At 39.2% G+C, this 19,234-nt stretch overlaps 1 protein-coding gene across 2 annotated transcripts in view; it reads left to right on the top strand.

Annotated features, from left to right (window-relative positions):
• adamtsl4 (ADAMTS-like 4) overlaps positions 1 to 19,234 on the top strand; it is a 106,427-nt gene that overhangs the window by 63,591 nt on the left and 23,602 nt on the right. For both annotated transcript variants that reach the window (XM_079836998.1, XM_079836997.1), the window contains exons 6-8: positions 4,820 to 4,959; positions 5,420 to 5,624; positions 13,620 to 13,807. In XM_079836998.1, coding sequence (XP_079693124.1) covers positions 4,820 to 4,959; positions 5,420 to 5,624; positions 13,620 to 13,807 — 533 coding nt within the window. The remainder of the gene's footprint in view (positions 1 to 4,819; positions 4,960 to 5,419; positions 5,625 to 13,619; positions 13,808 to 19,234) is intronic.

Below are 19,234 nucleotides of genomic sequence, written 5' to 3'. Positions count from 1 at the left end.
AGCAGCTCATCAATCCTTAGTGCGTAGCATATTTTTATTAGTAGTAGAATTAGTAGTATTATTATTATCTTTTAATAATATAATATAATTACTATTATCTATTTTTTTACAGAAACACCAACAATATCTACAGTCCAACAGTCCAAAGTTCAGTTAATTGACAAATATGCATTAATACATGCTTTCCAACAGTTTTAGTTCTAATTACTAAAGTTCTATCATTATATAGTGCTTGATTATTATAATATCATAACATAGTCTAATGCTGACTGATGTTAAGCTAGTATGTTCAAATATATATATATATATATATATATATATATATATATATATATATATATATATATATATATATATATATATATATATATATATATATATATATATATATATATATATATATAATATTTGTAGTATAATATAATAAAATAAAGTATATCAGTCTGGCAACTAAACAAAAAAATGTACTAGCCAAAGGCGATTCTATTGCCAAGGTGTGCGTCGAGGGTTGTGTGAGTGACATGTCGCCCCGCCCTCATGCCAGTAAACGCCAGGGAAGTTATTTTTAACATGGTCTCACGGCCAACTCATCACATATTGACACTTGGTCAGTTCCCTTCGGCATCACTTTTTAACGCACAGGATACCCCTTTGGCGTCATTTTCCGACGTGCACGGTACTCCATTGATTTCAATGAGAAACCCATGGCGTCATACACAGACGCGCTGGGCATGGTTATCATCATGATGAGACTTTATATTGGGTTATGATTTTGTCATTATGACATGGAGTGTGATTCTCAATGTAATCAGCCAGCATCATTTTATTTACATTTATTTTCCTTTTTTTATTTACGGTATTCAGACACGTTTGAACATGTGACCCAACCCCATCCCTAAACCTACCCATTTGTGTATGATAAAAAACAGGATATAACAGGCAGATACGACTGCTGCCACAATTTATTCAAAAAGTACAAATATTTCAAGTGTTCTGAGGAAAATTTTTGCATTGTGTCTCGTGATGGATCGCATCATGCTAAAGAGTCAGGTGTATCATTTGAATGAGATATGACTGAGTGCATGCGTGCGTTCACGGAGCGGCGGGATCATCATTTCAGCGATTAAAACATTAAGATCAACTCTGTTCTTCACACAAAGATATCGTATGACGGCTTGGAATGCAACATGAGATAATACTATTATACTGTTTTTGATCAGTTTTTGCAATAAAGACCTGTGACTGTACTTTTATTTGACTGTTACGTGTTTTATATTGTTGAGAAGGGGGTAGGTTTAGGGTAAGAGTTTGGTTAGTTGCTCCAAAATATAAAAGTAGCCTATAAATATTCATAAACTCATGTCTGCTTTAACAAATGCAAAGAATTAAATGTTTCTTGATCTGACGCATTGGGCAAACAACTGAAATCAAATGGAGTACCCTGTGCGTCGGAAAACGATGCTAAAGGGGTACCCTGTGCATTAAAAAGTGACACCAAGGGGTCCTCACCAAGTGTCAATATGTGACGAATAGGAGTGAGACCATGTTGTTTTTGTGAACAGACCATCGGCCAGCTGAGACTGAAAATAAAAAGAGAGACTGGAGGGCAAAAAAAAAAAGAGCAATGACCTTTAACGATGGACTTGTGCCTGTTTTGTTCAGCAGATGCTGATGGTGCAGTTTCTAACTATGCTCACATGTACTGTAGAAGGTGCTCAACTTGTGTTACTTGGAGCTAAAGTCTCTGATATCCACAAGGTTCCCACAGAAAGCCAGGAGGTATCAGGGAATTGTATAATTGTGATTTCCAGGCAAACAGATAAAATCCTAAATTGGCAAGTTTCAAGTGTGTTACATTTGTGTTAGTAAACACCTTTAATAATGACTGTTTCCTGTGTTTGCGATGGAGGTTTTGATCATGACATTGATTGGCTGTAATTAATTGCTCAGGACTGTGTTGTGTTTGTGAAAGAGAGAGACTGAAGCATCAGCTTCCGCACCCGAGGGATTTAACTAGGTTCATAAAGAGGACAGATACAACGGAAAAAACAAGCAGTTTCCAGAAAGAGTTTCATTCATGAGGGCAGAAGATCCATGGTGATAAAGTATTTATGAAAATAGCCATATCGTACTTTTTCTTGGAACTGTTTATTTCCCCCTCACGTCCATCAGCGTTATTTTAGTATTATTTATATATACTATTATAGTATTTATTCATATTTTGAAATGGCTTTTATTTTTATATTTTCAGTTTTCATTTTAGTTTAGGTTTTAGTAATTCTGTTATGTGCCTTTGTCACTTTTATTTTTATATATATATATATATATATATATATATATATATATATATATATCTGTTTAGCTTTAATTTATTTTTATTTCAGTTTTACTTTTAAACTAAAAGTCCTCGTGAAATCAAAATCAATCGTATTTACTTTGTTAGTGTAACGGAGGCCAGCTAGTGGTCGCTGTGTGAGTAAACCTCACTCCTCTGATGTCAAGAGACGCTCTAGCGACTGATGCTAGAGGTTGCAGCCTTTAGCCTCCTTGTTAGAGCTTCCGACTCTCATGCCGGTGGATCCGGGTTCGAGTCCCGCTTGGAGCGGGCGGTTCGAACAGGAGGGGTTACATTAGCACACATTACAGGTCTTAGACTGAACAATTAATCCGTGCAAGTTAATACACAGAAAAAAAATAGTTTGCCGTTGTAATCTTCAATCAAACTCTGAAAAGTAACTTTCTGGTCTGGAATGGCGTTCCCTTTCCGATGACGGCAGTTTGACGGCTCTGGCTTTGAATGTCCTTAACCACTCCCCTCCAACCGTTATTCTGCTATGAGTGAGAGATGGAGAGGAGGAGCGCTGAAGTAAAACCCTGCCCTCTATTCAATATTCCGTTTCACTTGGAAATACGTCACAGCCAGTGGTTAAATTGGCTTTTGTAGGGAGGGGGAGACCTTATTTACGGTGAATGGTCTTTCAAAATCGCGCCAGAAAAAGACTTAATGTGTTTTTACACCAAAGGGACTCTTTTTCCAGTATTAATGTGTAAGGTAGGGTTGAGTAGTTATTCAAACAAAGAGAAATACTTTACAGTTAACTTAGGGCCATAGGCAGGGTTTTTAAAATGAGTGAGGAAATTTTGATTTCTCTGATCTACATATGTGCATTTTTAATAAGTGGAAGGCCAAAAATTAAATTAATAATAAATAGCTTTCAAAACCATGTCAGTGGGCAGCAGATTATTTGACAATACCCCCCTAAAGATGAGCTTTGACTGTAGTCTTTTCATTTCCATCTGTGTCCTCGAAAAGGGTTGGGAGCTTTTTTGGACCAAAGAGCCATTTTTTTCATTTTTGGTAAATGCATTTTTCCAGAAGAGCCACAGTAAAAAATGATATAAAATTATTATTAAAAAGCATTTAGCAACAGCAGTAATTATTAGGTCCATAACTAAAAACAAACAATTATGCAGCAAAAAATAAATAAGTTGCAATGTGGAATTAATTGTGCAGGGCTTTCACTATTAGGTTGACCAACTGATGAGTATTAATCCTCTTCGTGTGTGTGAACGCCCAGAGTGCTTACATCTACTATGTTTATGTGAAAACTCGACTTGGCATTTTGATATTTCTGTGTTTATTTGGCCGTTTAGGCGCGCAACCGAAGACAAAGGCTAGTATGCTTGTCCGTTTGTCCGTGTTGCGCTCGGAGCGTGCGCACAGCATCATGTCAGTAATTCAGTTGTCTTTCGTGACTTATCATGCTTTTATTATTTATTTTATCGTGACACTCGCGAACAGCACTGAAAACACAACTTGAATATTATTATCATAAACTTGTCATTAACTTCGGTAGGCTGTTCAACAAGGGAATTGTAATTGGCTGCTTTTTTCTGCAGAGAACGGATGTGTGTTCTGTTGATGTGTGTGTCTAATCTTTTTATCGATCATGTTAGTAAATGTTAGATATGTTGGTAAAGTGTGAGAGACCTGGCGAGCCATAGGTTCCCGACCGCGGCTCTAGCCGTTCGCGGATTTCCATGGTAACTCACTGTTAGAATTGTGACGGTGTTACCTTGATGGCTGTGGGCGCTGTGCTGAGCCAGAGAACATAGTCTGATAATTCCATGTAGCCTGTATTTGCCAGGAGACGAACAATAATTAAAGTCTAATAACAATATTTTGTGCTGAAGGAGACGGAGCTGAGCTCCAGCAGGGTGTGTTGTGGACCTGAGGAGGCGGAGCTGCGCTCCGGCCCAATTTAACCTCTGGTCACAGTGCTAAAATAAAACCAGTTGCAACTTCCGGTTCACTAGGACTTTAAGTTTCTAATTTGATCGAATATTTGTATTTTATTTAATTTCAGCTTTATTTCCGTCCACTCATGTGGCCCATAAACTCACCAAATTACCATTTTCCACTGTATCTCTGACCCTTAAAATTAGGAAGGGTGTACTGTACTTTTAAAACTCCTATTTGAAGATGAGGTTTGTTATAATTAGATAACCTGGCTATTTGCAAATGAAGTGACCACAGCAAAGCTGATAAATACTCAAATGTTATAATTCTGTGATACATGACATTTAAGCATTCATACGTTAATAAGCTCACGGTAGTGATGTCAATACTGTGGCTGAATGCCTCATTTTTGCAGTTTATTTTCAATAAATGGTTTGGGTAGGCTTGGGAGCTGTTATTAGTTATTAATGTCATAAACATCATCATTTTACATAGGGACAGACACCTAATAAAGTACAATAGGTTATATGAAATATCAGGGAAAATTGAATAATGTTTTAATCTGTTTTTCTCTGGCAGTGGGTCTAGAGCAGCAGTGTGAGCTGACCTGTCGGCCGGTCGGGTACCGTTTCTATGTGCGGCAGGCGGAGAGGGTACGAGATGGAACGCCGTGCGCAAATAACACACCCAATGATGTGTGTGTGGGAGGACGCTGTCTGGTGAGAAAACATGCACACAAATGATAGTCACCGGAAAGAGGTCTGACCTCAGCGATTCAATTCAAAGTCTATATCTGCTAAATATCTCGGAATTGTAAGATCTGTAGATCTACCCTTGTGAAAAAAGAATTACACTTACGCATTGTTTTTTGGAAATATTATACTTAAAAGAAAGTATGTTGAGGTATGTTGATGTACATAAAAATAAAACTTTTAATTTGAACAAAGTGTACTCTTTTTAAATACACTTATTTCATTTCATTTATTTCATTATATTATCTCCAATTACATTTTTTAAAACTATACTTTTAAGGTTTGAAGTACAATACAAGTGCACATTCAGTACAATTAAGCACACTTCTTTTTCACAAGGATATAATCTGATGTTCTATCTTGTCATCCTCATGCATTCATATCTTTAATATTAATAAAAATCATCTTTCCTCCATCTGTCTGTCAGAGTGAGGGCTGTGACGGTGTGTTGGGCTCAGGGTTGGTTCCGGATCGCTGTGGCGTGTGTGGCGGTGAAGACGGCACCTGCAAGAGGGTCACAGGAAGTTTCCTGAACACAAGCTTTCCGCTGGGTTACCACAAAATCCTGGATATCCCTCCCGGAGCCACAGCTATCAACATCACAGAGAGACGAGCCAGTCCAAACTATCTGGGTACGAACTCTGTGTGTATGGGTCAAGTTTGGACCAAATATCTCTATACACACACACACACACACACACACAGATCAGACATAACATTATTATAACATTATTATCTCTTACAACATTATTATAACATTATAACTGTAATTATAACATTATTATTACATTATTATCTCTTCATCACGGCCCCTGTTAGTGGGTGGGATATAATAGGCAGCAAGTGAATAATTTGTCCTCAAATTTGATGCAAGCGTAAGGTTTTGAGCGAGTTTGACAAGGGCCAAATTGTGATGGCTAGACGACTGGGTCAGAGCATCTCCAAAACTGCAGCTCTTGTGGGGTGTTCCCGGTCTGCAGTGGTCAGTCTCTATCAGAAGTGCTCCAGTGAAGGAACAGTGGTGAACCGGCGACACAGTCATGGTTGGCCAAGGTGTGATGCTTTGGGCAATGTTCTAAATGTTACTAAATAATATCTTAAATTGTTCATTTTATATCAATGTCACTGTTTCTGAACTCCCTGAAACGTCTCCATTGTAGTCTTAAGTCTTGAGTGAACATGCCACCATATTCGGTAACACTTTAATAACTACACACTATGAAGCATTAGTTAAAGGGTTAGTTCACCCAAAAATGAAAATTCTGTCATTAATTACTTACCCTCATGTCGTTCGACACCCGTCAGACCTCCGTTCATCTTCGGAACACAAATTAAGATATTTTAGTTGAAATCTGATGGCTCTGAAAGGCCTCCATTGGCACAATGCACGGTTCACTCTCAAGACCCTTAAAAGGTACTAAAGACGTCGTTACAAAGTCCATCTCACTACAGTGGTTCTACAATAACTTTATGGAGTGACGAGAATAGTTTTTGTGCGCAAAAAAACCCTAAAGAACGACTTATATAGTGATGACGATTTCAAAACACGGCCTCATGAAGCTTCGAAGCGTTATGAATCAGTGAGTCGAATCATGATTCGGATCGCGTGTCAAACCGCCAAACTGCTGAAATTTGGCGATCCAAACTGCTCATTCGGCTCGCTGATTCATAACGCTTCGTTATTTAGGATTTTTTTGCGCACAAAAACTATTCTCGCCGATTCATAAAGTTATTGTAGAACCACTGTAGGGAGATGGACTTTGTAACGACGTCTTTAGTACCTTTTAAGGGTCTTGAGAGTGAACCATGCATTGTGCCACTGGAGGCCTTTCAGAGCCATCAGATTTCAACTAAAATATCTTAATTTCTGTTCCGAAGATGAACGGGGGTCGAACGACATGAGGGTAAGTAATTAATAACAGAAATTTCATTTTTGGGTGAACTAACCCTTTAAGCATTAGTAAATGGTTAATTCATCATTTATAAAGCATCAATAGACATTAATAGGCAGTTTATAAATACAGCTATAAATGCTTTATTCATGATTTATAAGCATATCTATAATGTGTTTAATAATTGTATTTTCATACTTTATAAATGATCAATTAAATCAAGTATTGCATTATTTACAAACCAGTTATTTAGGAGTTGTCAGTGGTTCATATGATCATTTAGAAAGTGTAAGTAAAGGATTAATAAACTATTAAAATATACATTTATACATCTTATTATTTAGACTAGGGGTGCACCGATCCGATATTAGGATCGGATATCGGCCGCGATACTGACAAAATAGCTGGATCGGGGATCGGAAAAATTAACAGATCCACAAGCCGATCCAGGTGTTTTTTTCCGTCGCAGCAGAACCTACGTCATTCGTCAGCTTCACGTGTGTCGCATGCTAGAAGGGAGCGAGCCAGAGAGTCGGCTGTGTGGAGGAGATATTTCACGCTTGCCACGGCAACTAGTTCGTCGCTGTTTCGAGGGTATTACTGCAAAGTCAGGGTCTTTCCTGTATTGACATTTTTTTGACGGCCAAAGCCTAATTTGATGAGTTATTGTGATTTACGAGTGATGTAGAACAGATGCTGCGCTTGTGACTGAGTGACAGAGAGACCGATCTGAGAGCTCCTCCCCCGCGCGCGCTCTCTGGGTCTTCAAAATAATCAGTGTTCGCTCTCATATTTCACATATTAATCCAAATCAAAAGCTCGGAAGACCGAAACCATGTTGCACGTGACACATTCGGACAATTTTGTCCTTGAATTATCACTGGGTGTGAATTGCGCTCAAAAAACATTGACTCTTCTCTGACCAGCTGACATAAAGCATACTTTCAATAAGCGGGAGACAAATTATATCCAGTTATGAAGTGTTTTCTGTGTGTTGACATCTTTCGCGATGTTCTAACAGACGGGATTCGCACACAACGCGTCTGCTAATGTCCGATTCGCCACCTAATGACTCCTTTGAACCGAATAATTTTAACGACTGGCCAGAACAACTGATCTGTCCAACACATATTAATTTACTCAGAACGCAACTGAAATGAGAACACAAGTGTGCTTACCCGTTTTAGCAAGAGTGGGTAGTAAGAATTATTTTTAATTATCAACAGTATTTCATCTTATTTCTGTTGACAATGTGTAGTAAAATAAATAGGCCTAGCCTACAATCATTTAATCTGGAGTGAGGTGAAACCAGAACAAAGTTGTTATTAGCTAGCTGAAAATTTTTATTAAATTGCATATGGTAGAAAATTAGACTATTTGTTAATTTGTAATGCTACTTTTTAATATTGATATGATTATATACCAAAACAATTATCTGTAGTGTAAAAAATGTTTGGTAACTGTCAGATTACTATTGTATGTTTGACCAATACACTGTTTTTTGTTTCCACTGCTACATTTTATTTATTTAAAGAAGTTAGATTACATTCTATTTTAGATTTGAATGCACAATTGTTTTTTAAATAAATAAGAATTCAACACCTTACATACATCTGTTATTTTGTCTTAGTTATGTTTAGTTAGTAAAGTCTGGTGCCTTTAGTCTCTTCAAGGAAGGTATAAGGTGGAAGATATACAGTTTATTATTAATTCAACAATATATCGGATCGGTATCGGGTATCGACAGATACACAAAGCCCAGGCATCGGTATCGGTATCGGGACTGAAAAAGTCGGATCGGTGCACCCCTAGTTTAGACATATTGTAATAGTTACTCATTGTGTTTCTAAACACTTTATTAAAATGTATTGCTACTGTGTTTCATGATTAATTCAGGTAGTTATAAAACATTTACTAGTTGTCAGTTAACTATATCTGTGAGCTCATCTAAAGTTGGGACTATTTATGCCTCGTAAAGCTTTTACAAAGGAGGTTTAAGGCTCAGTTCTCTTCTGAACAGAAAAAGGAAACAAATACAACACAGGAGGAATGTAGCACATAGAAATATTTATTTCGAAATGCAAAAATGGAGACTATGCAACTAGTAATATCAAATTAAAATTAAACCTCTTTTATGTCATAGAAAATAATATTCCTGTAGACCGCCAGAAACCATAACTCCAGCCATTGAAACTAAGCCTCTGCAATCTGATATAAAAATACATTTCTGTAAAGCGTAAACATTGCTGAATAAAAATGACAGGAGTGCCAAAATACAACAAATAAAATTTAGATAAAACAATAATAATATAATAAAATATTTTGCATTGTCAAAACAGTACTAACTATAAAACATTAGAGAACAGCAGTGCAGAAGAGAACTGAGCCTTTATATCTCCTTTGTAAAAGCTTTACGAGGCATAAATAGTCCTCACTATATGTCTAAATAATAAGATGTATAATGTATATTTAAGTATATTTAAAAAGTGTCACAATTTATTGAAGACGTCACAATTTAATTCCCACCCAAGGCATAGGGAAAAAAAGGAGCGAAGCCTGGTTGAGATACCGGTACGTTAGTAGTGTGTTGAAACTCGCGGTTATGGTAATGGGCGGGACATTTGGCGGTTGACCAATCACAACACACTGGTCCAGCCGACCAATCAGAGCACATTGCTCTTTTCAGAAGGAGGGGCTTCGTAGCTAAACAGCGTTACTGACAGACTGGGAAGTGAGGAGCTACAACAATGTTAAAAAGTTGTTTTTTGAACATTCACACCTATTCTATTCTAGTAGGGCTCAAAAACAAAATCAAGACTAAGGTATATTAGGTGACCTTTAATGAAAATGTAAAACTACATAAAGCATTTTCAGGTTTAGGTGTCAAAAATGTCACTAACTAAAATGGAAAGTCCCCACCTTAATAGAAATGCGTGCGTGTGTGTGTGTGTGTGTGTGTGTGTGTGTGTGTGTGTGTGTGTGTGTGTGTGTGTGTGTGTGTGTGTGTCGTCATCTATGTTCTGTTTGTCTTTCCTAATGTTGACTGAATGACCCTACAATAATAAAAAGCTGAAATGCTTTCATTGTGCAAACCTACGTAGTGGAAAACAGCTTCACAAAGGAAATAACTTAGGCCTATATCTTATTTCATATAATTTTTTTCTGGAATATCGCCCTACAGAGACAAATGCAGGAACTACATGAACACTGGAACGATATCAGGATTTCAGTCATAACTCAATTATGATAGAATATGTAGTTACTGCATTTTGCCTTCAGAGTAGTTCACCCAGAAATTAAAATGTATTTATTCAAATTTAAAGTAAATAGGGGCTGCAAAAATGTACAAAATAAGTCATCATACAGGTTTGCGTCATCATGAGGGTGACAAAATGATGATCTAGCCCTTTAAAACACTGGTTGTCTGGCACGGGCAGGATTCGTTTTTTTAGGAATTATAATTCAAATCTTAATTTAAAACAATGAAAGTTGATGGTCGTTCGTCCTGACATAAAACATCACATTCATGAACGCATGTGTGTGTGACTGACTGTGAATGCATGTTTGCTTACATCACATGTCAGGGTATGTTTCCACCTGCTGGTGTGAGATTAGTGTGAATTGGTCATTGTTCCTTGTCTTAGTGGCCCAAGCTAAGCTCAGACCTCCAGCCAAACATTCAGCTTATAAACAACAGATCATTAGCAGAGAGATGCAGCTGCAGTTGATCACTTCAGATGATCTAGAGCATGTAAGTCTAAATTCAGAGTGTCTGTAGATGACAGTGTCCCATTGTTTCAGCACGTGGTGCATTTTGGGGCAGCAATGAGTCACTGTCCTGAGAGGGATGTTATCTTAATATTAGCCTGAACATGATTCAGGAATGCTTGTATTCACAGATGATGATCTTTTATATGTGTGGGATCTCTCTGGGCTGTGTTAGGTAATACAGGCATGTTTTCTTAAGTGAATGTGACCCTGAGTCAGAGTCATGGACATGTCTGTGTTTGTTTCGCTGTACACCCAGGGCCGCTTCTGTGTGTGCTCTAGTATGGTGTGAGTGTGCCCTGGAGGCAGACAAAAGTAGACTAGTAGACAAAACACTTACAGGGTTATGTGAGAAATCATCTTTTTTCTCTCTCTCTCTGACATCCTTTTTTGGCATTTGCTCTTTCTCTCTCCTGTGTCTCTCTGTGATTCCGTCTGCCCCAGTTTTATTGTTTAGAGTTTGCTCTTTCAGAGCTCAGGAGGTGTTAACTATCACTGTTATTATTGTTTATATTTCCTCTAACACTGGGTATTAAAGTTCAGTGCGTGGGTCGTCCGCCAGTGTTTGTGCTCGGCAATGCCCTGGAAACCACCTCTAACTCTCCGGCATCATTGCAGAGACTTGTTTAGGTGTCCGTAGCTTTTTGTAGTTTGGTACTAATTTAGTTCTCAGTGTTTGTCTGGTTTAATTATTAGTATTTTAACTAGTGACACAGTTGACGCTAGCCATTGACTTCCATAGTATTTTTCATTTTTGGGTGAACTTTCACTTTAAGTCTCAGTATTGGTCTAGTAGTTTTTTGGTGTCAGTAGTTTAATGAAGTATACGTTTTGGTCTGATTTAGATGTCAGTAGTTTAGGTAGTCATACAACTTTAGTTATTCGTTTTTGTCTGGTTTAATTTGCAGTATTTTAAGTACTGATAATAGTTTATTAAGTGTCAATATTGGTCTAATTTAGGTGTCACTTGTTTATAGTCTAAACTAGTATCATTAGTTAAAATGCTGATAACTAAAGCATTGTGACTACCAAAACTATTGACACCTAAACTAGACCAATACTGATACTTAAACAAGGATAATTAAGGATCAGTATTGGTCTAGTTTAGGTGTCATTGGTTTTGAGTAGCCATACTAGTTTAAGTATTAATATTGGTCTAGTTTAGGTGTCAATAGTTTTGGTAGTCATAATGCTTTAGTTATCAGTGTTAGTCTGGTTTAATTATCAGTATTTTAACTAGTAACGCTGCTTTGAGTTTTGGTATTGGTCTAGTTTTGGGGTCAGTAGTTTAATGAAACTAGTTTAAGTATCCATTTTGGTCTGGTTTAGATGTCAGTAGTTTAGATAGTCATGCAACTTTAGTTATTCGTTTTTGTCTGGTTTAATTTTCATTATTTAGTGATATTAAGTAGTGATAATAGTTTATTAAAGGGTTAGTTCACCCAAAAATGAAAATTCTGTCATTAATTACTTACCCTCATGTCGTTCGACACCCGTAAGACCTCCGTTCATCTTCGGAACACAAATGAAGATATTTTAGTTGAAATCTGATGGCTCTGAAAGGCCTCTATTGGCACAATGCACGGTACACAAGACCCTTAAAAGGTACTAAAGACGTCGTTACAAAGTCCATCTCACTACAGTGGTTCTACAATAACTTTATGGAGTGACGAGAATATTTTTTGTGCACAAAAAAAACTCAAATAACGACTTACATAGTGATGACAATTTCAAAACACGGCATCATGAAGCTTCGAAGCGTTATGAATCAGTGAGTCGATTCAGCAGTTTGGATCGCCAAATTTCAGCAGTTTGGCGGTTTGACACGCGATCCGAATCATGATTCGACTCACTGATTCATAACGCTTCGAAGCTTCATGATGCCGTGTTTTGAAATCGTCATCACTATATAAGTTGTTATTTAGGGTTTTTTTGTGCACAAAAACTATTCTCGTCACTCCATAAAGTTATTGTAGAACCACTGTAGTGAGATGGACTTTGTAATGACGTCTTTAGTACCTTTTATGGGTCTTGAGAGTGAACCGTGCCATTGTGCCAATGGAGGCCTTTCAGAGCCATCAGATTTCAACTAAAATATCTTCATTTGTGTTCTGAAGATGAACGGAGGTCTTACGAGTGTCGAACGACATGAGGGTAAGTAATAAATCACAGAATTTTCATTTTTGGGTGAACTAACCCTTTAAGTATCAGTATTGGTCTTTATTAGTTTTGAGTAGCCATACTAGTTTAAGTGTCAGTTTGTACCTTCTTTAGATGTGACTAGTTTATTTAGGTGTCACTAGTTTATACTAGTTTAGAGTATCAGTATTGGTCCGGTTTAGGTGTCAATAGGAGTCAATTGTTGACAGTAACAGTGTATCATGATATTAGCACAGATCTGATCATTTGGTCGTGACAGATTTTGATGAATGAGTTTTTTTGATTGCCATCATCAGTGTCTTGGCAAAACTGTGCACATTTTAAGACTTCAGTTCTTCAGATCAGTTTACTCTCAAAGCAAGGTGAGGACAAACACTTATGATATGAAAGACAACTCATTATTAGAGATATGTTTCATGAATGGGTACATTTCCTCAGTCATTTTAGTTTTCTGATATCTGTGCCTTTTCATTCCTCTTTCTTTGACACTTTTGCTATGAACTTCTCATGGAGGAGAATTCCTAGTTGCATATGATGTGTGATGTGTGTGGTGGTAGGAAACTCATAAAAAGATCATCACAAGCAGAACTGAGATCTGTAATTACAGACAGCTAAAAACAGGCTTCCACACGCTCCACAAACAAATAATGACTGTCGGTTGAATCTTAAAAAAACTTTTAATAACATGTCCAAAAACAAAATTGAAAAACTGAAGCTCTGCATGTTGTGAATGCGAGTACCTCATATCATTACTGCATGTGTAAATGTGTGACCACATCCTGTGTCCTGCTGTGTTTGTGTCTACAGCCCTGCGCAGTGGAACAGGTCAGTCTGTGGTGAACGGACGCTGGGCGGTCGATCCGCCGGGAGAGTATCAGGCAGGAGGAACCACCTTCCTGTACAGCCGACCCAAAGCTGGGCCTCGCGAGCAGGGAGAAGAGAGAGGAGAGACCCTCACAGCGCCTGGACCCACAACCACCCAGCTGCAGCTATACGTAAGTGCACACATGTGTGTTCATGCTGTATATTACAGTAATGTGGAAAGAGCTAGACATGTCTGGCTCGTGTGTTATGGAGCATAAACTGTAATACGGGAGGTTTTACTGCAGGTATGGGTGGAAGGAATGAGCAGCCTGCTCTGTAAATATGTGCCTATTGTGTTTATTAAGGATGATAATAAATAAGCATAACACTTCTGATTTCATGTTAGGACCTCCATTATTCTCCTCAAAGGGCTCATATCATGAAACAGGATTTTTCTTGCTCTACGGTTGTTGTAATACCAACATTTCACTAGTCAATACCAATACCAGTGAAATTTCACAGGAGCAAAACACAAGTCACAGATAGGTGGCTATAATGATCACACGAATGATCATCCGTCCTTCGGATGAGACGTTAAACCGAGGTCCTGACTCTCTGTGGTCATTAAAAAAATCCCAGGATGTCCTTCGATAAAGAGTAGCCCTCGGTGTAACCCCGGCATCCTGGCCAAATTTGCCCATTGGCCCCTGTCCATCATGGCCTCCTAATCATCCCCATATATATATATACGATTGGCTTCATCACTCCTTCATGTCTCCTCTCCACCAATCAGCTGGTGTGTGGTGGGCGTTCTGGCGTAATATGGCTGCCGTGGCATCATCCAGGTGGATGCTGCACATTGGTGGTGGTTGAGGAGATTCCCTCGTTCTATATAAAGTGCTTTGAGTGCCTAGAAAAGCGCTATATAAATGTAACAAATTACAAAGATGAACAATCAAACAAATCAAACAAAAACAGTCTTTGAAGGGGGGTGGGGGGGGGGGCATCACACACAGTTTCTGCCAATCTCGTGTCAATCTTGAGTACCTATAGAGTAGTATTGCATCCTTCATATCTCAGAAATGTCTTTAGTTATATCATATTTATAAAAGACAGATACGCTGTACCGAGTCTTTCCGAATAAATCGTGTGGGCGGAGCTAAAGAGATTTGTGTGTGTTTACTCATGGTCTATGAGGACATGATTTGATTTATGGACTATTGTATGTGACTTACCAGTAGCAAGGAACGGTTTTGCCCGTCAGTGCGTGTTTACATAGAAAAGAATAGTAGTGCATTTGAATGAAGAAGCGCGCTCTGTGTGTGTCATTCAGTTTGTTTTCATCAGTCACATCTGTTCCTTTGTTCCATTTCCCGCCACAATCTGTCACCATGGACACTAACCACATTCATCACAGCTGTTTGTCATTTTAGTTAATCATCTGTGTATTTAAGGTCCTGCTTGTCTTGAGTTCTTTGTCTGGTATTGTCTGTGCACGAGCACACTGTTTCAAATGTTGGCTTGTAATTGGTATCTTATTATTAAAACCCTGAGTTATCTTCATCTTCTTCGTCTTCATCTTCCTAGAACCTGAGAGTTACAGTGTGAAATAATTAATTTAGTTCAACATATTTTCCCTCTCTTTGTGTATTGTTGTTAGGAGTGGTTTTACAACAAACAAACAGACACCTATAGTGGTCTGGTCAGCTAAACAAATGTATTTAAACACACACCATACATCATATGCTCCATTGATAAATTAACTATACGTTCATGTTGTTTACTTGATGTGCACTTGCGCCGATAGACAACAACACTCAGACATTTGAAGCAGTTTTACTCACCGCCTGCGGTTCCAACGCATGACCGTGAACATTTATCGTTGAGACCGCTGCATCTTTCAGCATTAGACGATCTGCAAATCCAGAGTTGAACTGGGCCTTGTTTATAAAACTATCATCGCCGAAATGCAGGGAACAAACAAAAACAAACTCCATCCACTGTCCCCTTAACGCTGGGTTCTTTGGGAAGCTGAACAGGGTTGTCTTGCCCTGACAACCAAAAACACACTTGTGGTGACTTTGTTGATTTCGTGAAGTCCTGTGACCTGTGCAGCGCAGCCGACGAGTTCCCTAAAGCCAAGGATAGCGCGTTGATGGGCGTGCGTTTGCTCTCTCGTTCTGGTTGATGTGCACGCATGCGCCCTTCCGAGAGAAGTGCCCGTACAAGGAAATTCCGCCTTTGTTGACGTCACATAGGCCCATACTCGGGCTGTGTTCAAATTAGGGCTGACGACGACATCGACTACGAAAATACGTAGACGTGCGTGAAATGCGTCGACGCGTCGGCGGCACATTATTTACGTTCTAGAATAGAACAGAAGATCTAGAATAATGGCAGCTTCTGCTCCCGGGCATAATGAAAATGATAATTTATCATATAAAGCCAGACAAAAAGTGAGACATCAAAAGTGTGGGACTACTTTAAACAGAAGCAGAATAAAACTGTGCTTTGTTTGCTCTGTAACGCCGGTTTCACACTGCACGCGGTGGCAGAGCAGAAGCTGTGCGCGTGGAGAGCGAGAGCTTTCCCACCGCCAGTCAGTGTTGCCAGGTCCGCGTTTTTTCCGCCGCGGGCTGTGTCTCATGTCCGCGGGTTGAAGCGATCCCAATTATGTGATATTTATCCCCGGGAATGAGAATTTTAGCAGGCAGCCCTGCAAAAAAAAACCACATATTTAACCCCCCGAACGCGATGTTTACCGGAGAACCTCCCCGAAACGCGATTGGGCTTGTTTTGGGCTAGTTTTGAGTAACGAATGGGTGGGTTTTGTTGTGAAAACCTGGCAACCCTGCTGCCAGTGTTCGTCTCGCGCAGCTGAACCGTGGCGCGTGTATTGCAACAGACGGTCACATTTTCCGGGGTTCTTCTCCGACCCCAGTACGTCTCGTGCTTTTATTTATTATGGGCTGCATATATCTGCTGTAAATGCGACCTGGTTCCCCTCTGTCCCAAACACATATGCATAATAACATGCTGTATATAGGTAGTTTAGATGATTAAAGTAACATTAACGTTAAGATATGCCTCTAGCTTCAATCATTTAAATATGTCTTTGAAATTTGGGCAAAAACTTCTGGCAGCTTTAGTCGTTGTTTATGCACATGTATATCTTCAAAATAGACGACTAGTTATACATTAAAACTATGCTGAAAGCTCCTGTATGTGAACCTTTTGCAGATAAATACAAGTGCATTTTCGTTTACTATTGACACAAATCAATAAGTAAATCATACTCAACTACTACAGTAAACAACTTTTCCTAATTAGGCCTACTCTGTATACATTTTATGATGAATAGTATCATTATACATGATGTTTAAAATGCTTCTTGTGTCCATATATTTCATTATAAAATGGCATACTATGTACACTACCCTTCCTGAAATACAATTAATATTGTCATCATTCATTGATTTCATGTTAAAATAATATACAAATTCACTACCCTCTTTGAAATACAATAATCAGTAAAAAAAAGAATCAGAAAATTAATCAGAAAAAATAATCGTTAGATTAGTCGACTAATCGAAAAAAATAATCGTTAGTCGCAGCTCTAGTTCAAATCCACTTTTAGACACACACTTGTGAACTTCCCTAAGCACTTCCCCTCTGGGGAATCCTCGCCGCCATTTTGAAGTGCGTTCCACTTTGTGAAGTGGACGAGGGAAGTTTATATGGACAGACCCTCGCTCTCTCGATTATGACCACAATGCAACACGATTGAGACGTCACCGAATATCGTGTTTAATTTACCCCATCACAAACAACAGTGATATTTAAATTATTTTTAAAAACATGTAAAACAACCCAAACACACCTATATACATATAAGATGCTGCATTAAACAATTTCGTAAAGGAAAAAAATAAATAATAAATCAACTCCATGGTGGATTCCAAGTGATCAAAGGCTTAGAACTTTCTAGTTCAGTCCATTGCAAATGTTCCGCCAGTAGTGGGCACTCATGCAACGTAAGCAATGACGCACATCCGAATGAACGAGACGGAGGGAAGTTAGCAAGTGAAGGGCATGATAAAAACGAATTGGAACACAGCACCGGAAAAAACTTTACGAAACTTGTGAGAAACAGGAAGGAGTATTTTTGGCACAGTAATACTCCATCTAACGTCCAACGTATTTTTTGAAACTTTTGCCATGTTTAGCATGGGCATCAAAGTCTTTAATAGTGTAAAAAACTCAGAATGCATGAAATAGCATTCTTTCACCCCCCCCCCCCCCTTTTTTTTTTAATAAGTCCAAACGGGAACACTCAGGAGATCAGTTAATGTGTGTAACAACACAACTTTTGTGTGTAACAACACAAATCTTGATGACAAGATGGCGCCGCCGTGCTCGGTCGCCGTTCAGGTCGCTCCGCTAAGACTTTGCTTTTATTTATTATTCTACTCTCTTTTACTCTCTATTTTTTCCAACGGATCATCTGCTTTGATCTGTTACGACAGCAAAACACTTCTGGAAATTGGTTACCGCTACACTGACCTGTTTCAGGACACTTTCTCCAATCTTCCATCTGAGATTCGCCGGGACGCCGAGTTGAACAATGGCCACTCGAGTCGACGGCGAAGATTCAAAAAACACCGCGGGAAACGCGCTGGGATCCGCAACAGACTGAGAAAAAGAGCATTCAGTCCTCCTCTCCCGAGCATTTTGCTCGCAAATGTCCAATCCTTGGAGAATAAGATGGACGATCTTAGAGCCAGGATAAGTTTTCAACGGGACATGAGAGACTGCAACATCTATTGTCTGTCCGAAACATGGCTCACGCCAGCGGTCCCGGATACAGCCGTGACGCCGTCCGAGAACTTCTCTGTTTTTCGGATGGACAGAACAGCCGAGGCCGGGAAATCTAAAGGCGGTGGAGTGTGTTTCATGATAAACAAGAAATGGTGCGATCCTAGGAACATCTCCATTCTTTCGCGATCCTGCTCGCCTCACTTGGAACATTTAACTATCATGTGCCGGCCTTTCTACCTACCGAGGGAGTTTTCCTCGGTCATCTCCACTGCCGTTTATATTCCACCACAAGCAGACACGGGGCTGGCTTTATCTGCCCTCCATGATGTGACCAGCGGCTTCATAAACAAACACCCCGACGCTGCTTTCATCGTCGCGGGTGATTTTAACAAAGCAAACCTAAAGAAAGTATTGCCAAACTTTCACCAGCATGTCTCCTGTCCCACACGAGGAGCAAACACACTGGATCATTGCTACTCTCCGTTTAAGAACGCCTACAAAGCTCGTTCACAGCCAGCTTTTGGCAAATCGGACCATGCCGCCATTTTCCTCACACCGGAATATAAACAAAGGCTCGTTCAAGAGCCCCCGGTGAGGAGGGAAGTCAAACGCTGGTCATCCCATTCAGAGATCACGCTACAGGCAGCTCTTGATGACGTCGACTGGGACATGTTCCGCGCGAGTTCTGAGGACGTCAGCGAGTTCACAGAAGTGGCGCTCTGCTTTATTAACACACTGACAGAGCAAGCCACACAAACAATAACTATAACGTCCTTCCCTAATCAGAAACCGTGGGTGGA

Source organism: Gobio gobio, assembly GCF_949357685.1.
Source record: "Gobio gobio genome assembly, chromosome: 15".
In the NCBI taxonomy this organism is placed as follows: domain Eukaryota; kingdom Metazoa; phylum Chordata; class Actinopteri; order Cypriniformes; family Gobionidae; genus Gobio; species Gobio gobio.
Note: the sequence above shows the minus strand (reverse complement) of the source record. Positions and strands in the feature narration are given on the sequence as shown.